Genomic DNA, 5,530 nt, shown 5'->3' with positions numbered 1-5,530 from the left:
CCCATTGGTCAAAACAGTCTGTGTTTACTTATTGTCTCCCCAGGACAAATCTGGCCCCCACAAAGACATCTACCCGTACCTAATTCAGGAGCTGCGGCCAACAGTAGATGAGCTTGGTATCTCCACACCTGAAGAGCTTGGCATGGACAAATTATAAATGGGTAGGTATCGAATGGACATGCAGTGACCGGCAACCTGAATTCCAGATGAACCCCGACGTAGAGGTCTTCTCGGGTCTAAAAGTTAAACGAGGACAACCAGACCTCGACCCAATTTGGACCAGAGTGACAAAATAAATTGTTTATCAGCTAAGTTGCTCTTCTGGTTAACAAACAGGTCTTCATATGTTGGCTAGGCCTTCTATAAGTCAATAAATTAGCGCAATGTGAATAGTCTGGGAAGCCATTTGATTAGACGTTCAGAGGATCTTATGGCTTGGGGGTAGAAGCTGTTTTAGAAGCCTCTTGGACCTAGACTTGGTGCTCCAGTACCAACCTCCAATTGGATATCATGAAATTGTGGAGAAAAAGGGTGAAAGTAAAAAAATATAATTAAAAATAAACTGTTGACCAATCACCGCCAAAAGGGTGTAGACTATGGGTCTGAACTTGTGTGTTTCCGAACAGCCGGAAAAACCCTCACCCAAAAACGCCACAAGATGTCGTCATAGTATATGCAGGAACACTACCGACCTTTTTAGGCTAGGAAGCATGCGGACTCCTTTAGACCTATCCAAGGGGCAAGGGGTCGACTTGGGATTCAGGGTTAGTCTTTTGAGACAAAACTAGGCCTCTTATCTAACTGAAAATCTTATGTCTGTTTCTCACTCCCTGGTTTTCTCAGGACTGCTGTTGATGTCTCTGGGAACCTTGTACTTTAGTCTTTGTCTCCTTGTATATTAATATGTGTGTGAAATTTWATTTGGGCCTTTGTTTGTAAAATATTGATGAACCTAATAAAGAATATATATTTCTTGAATGTGTCACAGGCTGCGTTTTCACTAATTGGTATTTTTAACAATCAGATCTGATGTGAATGTAATTGGTCAAAAGACCAATTGTTGGAGAAAAATAACAGTATTTGGCTGCCTGTCTAAACGCAGCCATAAGTGTGTGTGTGTGTGTTAGTGTCATTAATACTATATGATACAATAACTTTGTCCATTTTTAAATGGAAAATAATTGTGTATGGTCAGACGGAAGAAGAAGCGATACATCCCACTCGCTGTTTTTTATTTTATTTTCTGGTTCAATGAAAGACAATGAACTGAGTAGACCAGACCCACCTTGTATTRCATTGGTGCTAGTACATTTTCTTGCCACCAGGGGGCAGAATAGTATTGTACAGATTTGTATACGCGCTCATTGCGCTGAAGCGCATTGATGGGGAGACTATATTCAACATGGCCAAAGAATATACTTATTTATGGATATGTAGTTTTTTTTTCTCACAAATATTAAAAGCATTATGGCATAAACATGGTATGTTTTATAGTTGGAATGATGCTATACAAGGAAATCGATAACCTTACGAAATACATTACGTATCAATATTTCTGATGGTGTTGGTTACTAAGTTAAAAAATCTCTGCTATGAAAAACAGCTCCACATAGCAAGCTACCGTGACATAATTGATTCTAGAAACACTACTCATAGTCATGCTATTTCACCTTGCTGTCAGACGAGCACTGTGGTAAGAACTGACCAACACGAATGTTGCAAAAGCTTAAAACGTTGGCAAATTAAAACGGTGAAAGAGGCACAACTTTTTAAGTAGGCTGGGCCTTGTCTTATTACATGGGGGGGTGTAGCTATCAAGCCTATGATGTTTCCCCCCCATGCGCAGGCAGCGGTCAGGGGAGGTGAGGCCCTGTCATTTACCAACTACGCTGGCCTCGCTGCTCTTCCAATCATATCGTAGGTTACAACATATACAGGCGTTATATTCATTTCTACCGAAAGTTTATAGCAAACTAAATGGTCATGTAAATTGGATTGCGTCGGAGAGGAAACGAGTGGAAAAACCACGGTAACTTTGGAAAGGACTGGAGGGAAGGATGGACAACTCAAAAGCGCAAATGGTGAGTTTTGATCGAGTCATCTCGCGGCTGGCTGACTTTCATTTGGCACSGTGCCCCATGTTAGTTAGATACTGTAATAAACAATTGGGCAACAACGGACGTGGAAGTGATATGTTGTTTAACACTTTTGAACCATATTTTATAAACTATGACGGGACAACATTGTAACCTATTCGGTGAATTGCTTACCTCGGAAGTATTTTAACCTTGTTGAGGGAAAACAACTTTGGAACATTTTTAAACGACTGTTGTACACGTCATGCGTTTGTTTTTACCATCCGCCACCAGGCAGAAGAGACTAAAATGTATCACATTTAGAAATAGTTTTAGATTAATACATTGTAGTCGATAGTATCTCGTAAAATAAACATTCCATAACGTTTCCTATCCCACCTTGTAACAGTACAGTAATCATATGTATACCAATCTGTTGGCATTGTTTTACTGTAATGTGACCACGCTTGAGATWTCTAATCAATACCTTTGAGCCACTTCACGTGCCAGTGTATCCCCCCCCMMMAAAWAAATTAAAGACTACCAATGGTAATTTCGATAATGGCCTATTTTATGTACAGCATTTGGTTTAATTAATCATATTTTCCATATTGACTATTTTTTTTTAGGTTAAATACATCGTGCTAGGTAAAGACCCTGCTTTTCAAGAAAAATGCATCCTCTTGGACGCTTTTAAAGTAAACTTAACATGCAGATTTTTTTTWAACAAAAGCCAATTATAGGAATGTTGTTGACTCTTTCACTGACGCCATTTTCTTTCAGGTTAACTATGTTCACAGCTAAGCTAGCATTGTGTAGGTTAAATTCGRCTAAGGGCTGTCCTTAATCAACAGGCAACGCGTAGTGCCAGGATACAGCCCTCAGCCGAGGTACTGTATATTGGCCATATATCACAAACCCACTAGGTGCCTTTATTGCTATTATAAACGGGTTACCAACATAATGAGAGCAGTAAAAGTACATGTTTTGTCATACCAGTGGTATATGTTTAGATATACAAAGACTGTCAGCCAATCAGCATTCAGGGCTCAAACCACCCAGTTTATAAATACCACGCAGCCCTGTTACACCCATGCACTGACTACATACTGTATAAAAAGATATTCTATCTTTGGACAAAATCTGAATATATTTGTGTTTGTTTTTTTCTTCTTCTCTAAGCCAGGGGTATTCAACTCTTACCCTACGAGGTCCGGAGCCTGCTGGTTTTCTGTTCTACCTGATAATTGCATACACCTGGTGTCCCGGGGCTAAACCAGTCCCTGATTAGAGGGGGAACAATGGGAAAAATGTAGTGGAACTGACTTCGCGGTCCAGAGTTGAGATTGAAGGCTCTCTAGGCTATAGATGACACAAAAGAACAAATAAAATCTCAGGGGGAATATATACGCATGTATCTTTTTGTACAATATTTTAACTCTATACATTTCTCTGTGGTAAAAAAATAAGATCGTATCCTTGTACAATGTATTTACTCTGTACATTTCGTTCCTCTCCCTGCAGCCCAACTTACCCCAGGAGGCTGGGGGTGGTCTGGGTAACCCTGCCGGTGTCAGACTAGAGGCTGTGATGGAGCAGCTCCAGAGACAACAGGAAGCCAAGCTGGAGATGGACCGGCAGGCGATACACCTCCGTCAGGCCCAGAGGACGTTCGCTAAACACGTAGCCGTCGCCCGGGTCACTGGAGACCCCCTGGACTCTACCTTCCTGGGCAAACGGGTGGAAGGAACCGGGACAGGAACGACTCCTCAGATGGGTCAGCAGCAGACAGAGGCTGGTGGCAGTAACAGCAACACTCAGAGCTGTGCGGATAGGGGGGGCGATAACAGAGAAGAGGGACTGGGAGGTGAGGAGGAGGAGGATGAAAAAGAAAGGATGGAATGTGAAGAAGAGGTTGATGATGTTGGAATGGCGCATGGCCACATGACAAAGATGTCTCCCCTTCAGCAGGAGCGTTCCTTATCATCTTTTCGTCGGTTTTCAACTTCTCCATCAGCGGCTGCCAAACACAGAGACGCTTCCCCTCCAATGAATCTAAAGCGAAGGTCTGGGGAGAAGGACCAGTCTACCACGGAACAGCACCCCTTCACATCACCCAATGGATTTGGAGATTGGAGGTTTGATGATGGAACATTTAAGCAAGTATGTTGTATTTCACTCCTCAACCCCTTAATTATTTATTTATTTAGGCAAGTCAGTTAAGAACAAATTCTTATTTTACAATGACGGCCTAGGAACAGTGGGTTAACTGCCTTGTTCAGGGGCAACACGACAGATTTTTACCTTGTCAGCTTGGGGGATTCGATCTAGCAACCTTTCGGTTACTGGCCCAACGCTCTAACCACTGGGTTACCTGCCGTCCCTACCCTCTAACCACTGGGTTACCTGCCGTCCCTCCCCTCTAACCACTAGGTTACCTGCCTCCCCCCTCTAACCACTAGGTTACCTGCCGTCCCTACCCTCTAACCACTAGGTTACCTGCTGCCCCATCTATAAGAGGTTATTAGAGATGTTGTTTTATTGCAGAAAGCCTGCAGTATGTTTTTTCACTTTAAGGGAAAGGGGTTTCTTCAGGGAAGGGGAACCTTGTATGAGGAAACTTGTGGTGTATTTTACTTAGAATGTGCCGCAGGTAGAATGTGCTTCAGGTGTCCCATGTGCAGCAGGTAGAATGTTCAGCAGGTAGAATATGCTTCAGGTATCCCATGTGCAGCAGGTAGAATGTGCAGCAGGTAGAATGTGCTTCAGGTTTCCTGTGCAGCAGACAGTCCAGTCCAGCAGCAGACAGTCCAGTCCAGCAGCAGACAGTCCAGTCCAGCAGCAGACAGTCCAGTCCAGCAGCAGACAGTCCAGCAGCAGACAGTCCAGTCCAGCAGCAGACCTAACATTGAATCCACATATTTTTTACATCCTCCAACAGTTAGTTTTTCCTCTCATTATTTGATTTAATTTGAACTAATATCAAATCAGTTTCTTCCTATGTTAGTGAAAAACACAGGCTATTGTGTACTGTTGGCCTCCTGCCAAATGCTATACAGTCACTTTCAATTACTGGTTCCTTATGACTCCCTACTGTTTGATTACATCCCATAATACCTCACAGTAAGGGGACGAAAAGCTGGGAACCTCTTTTCTTTTCTTTTTTTCTTCCGTTGCATTGTGTTTCATTTCATCCCTCCTTTCTCACTGTTTACCTAGTCATGCTGAAAGTTAAGGACCGGACACGCTGGGACACTGCCACCTCTTCTCTGGCAGCCCGTGATCCTAGAATAATATACATTATAAACTGGTTGGTTTGAGCCCTGAATGCTTATTGGCTGACAGCCGTGTTATATCAGACCGCAGGTATGACAAAACATTTATTTTTACTGCTGTAATTACATTGGTAACCCGTTTTATAACAGCAATAAGGCACCTTGGGGGTTTGTGGTATA

The 5,530-nt window shown here is 42.7% G+C and overlaps 2 protein-coding genes across 3 annotated transcripts in view; both read left to right on the top strand.

Annotated features, from left to right (window-relative positions):
• LOC112071844 (cytochrome c oxidase subunit 5A, mitochondrial) overlaps nucleotides 1-982 on the top strand; it is a 13,268-nt gene extending 12,286 nt beyond the window's left edge. The window contains exons 4-5 of the mRNA XM_024139272.2: nucleotides 44-161; nucleotides 844-982. Of these exons, the coding sequence (XP_023995040.1) occupies nucleotides 44-157 (114 nt within the window). The 3' untranslated portion in view covers nucleotides 158-161; nucleotides 844-982. The remainder of the gene's footprint in view (nucleotides 1-43; nucleotides 162-843) is intronic.
• Nucleotides 983-1,818: 836 nt separating this feature from the next.
• The window catches only part of LOC112071843 (AT-rich interactive domain-containing protein 3B), a 53,136-nt gene continuing 49,424 nt past the window's right edge, over nucleotides 1,819-5,530 (top strand). The window contains exons 1-2 of one of the 2 annotated variants that reach the window (XM_070439533.1): nucleotides 1,819-2,081; nucleotides 3,600-4,238. In XM_070439533.1, the coding sequence (XP_070295634.1) occupies nucleotides 2,058-2,081; nucleotides 3,600-4,238 (663 nt within the window). In that variant the 5' untranslated portion in view covers nucleotides 1,819-2,057. Of the gene's footprint in view, nucleotides 2,082-2,148; nucleotides 2,387-3,599; nucleotides 4,239-5,530 lie in introns of those variants that run through there. The other variant, XM_070439534.1, reaches the window with a different exon arrangement.

Source organism: Salvelinus sp. IW2-2015, unplaced genomic scaffold (assembly GCF_002910315.2).
Source record: "Salvelinus sp. IW2-2015 unplaced genomic scaffold, ASM291031v2 Un_scaffold1741, whole genome shotgun sequence".
NCBI classification, from domain to species: Eukaryota; Metazoa; Chordata; class Actinopteri; order Salmoniformes; family Salmonidae; genus Salvelinus; species Salvelinus sp. IW2-2015.
This window is presented reverse-complemented; position numbering and strand designations above follow the sequence as displayed.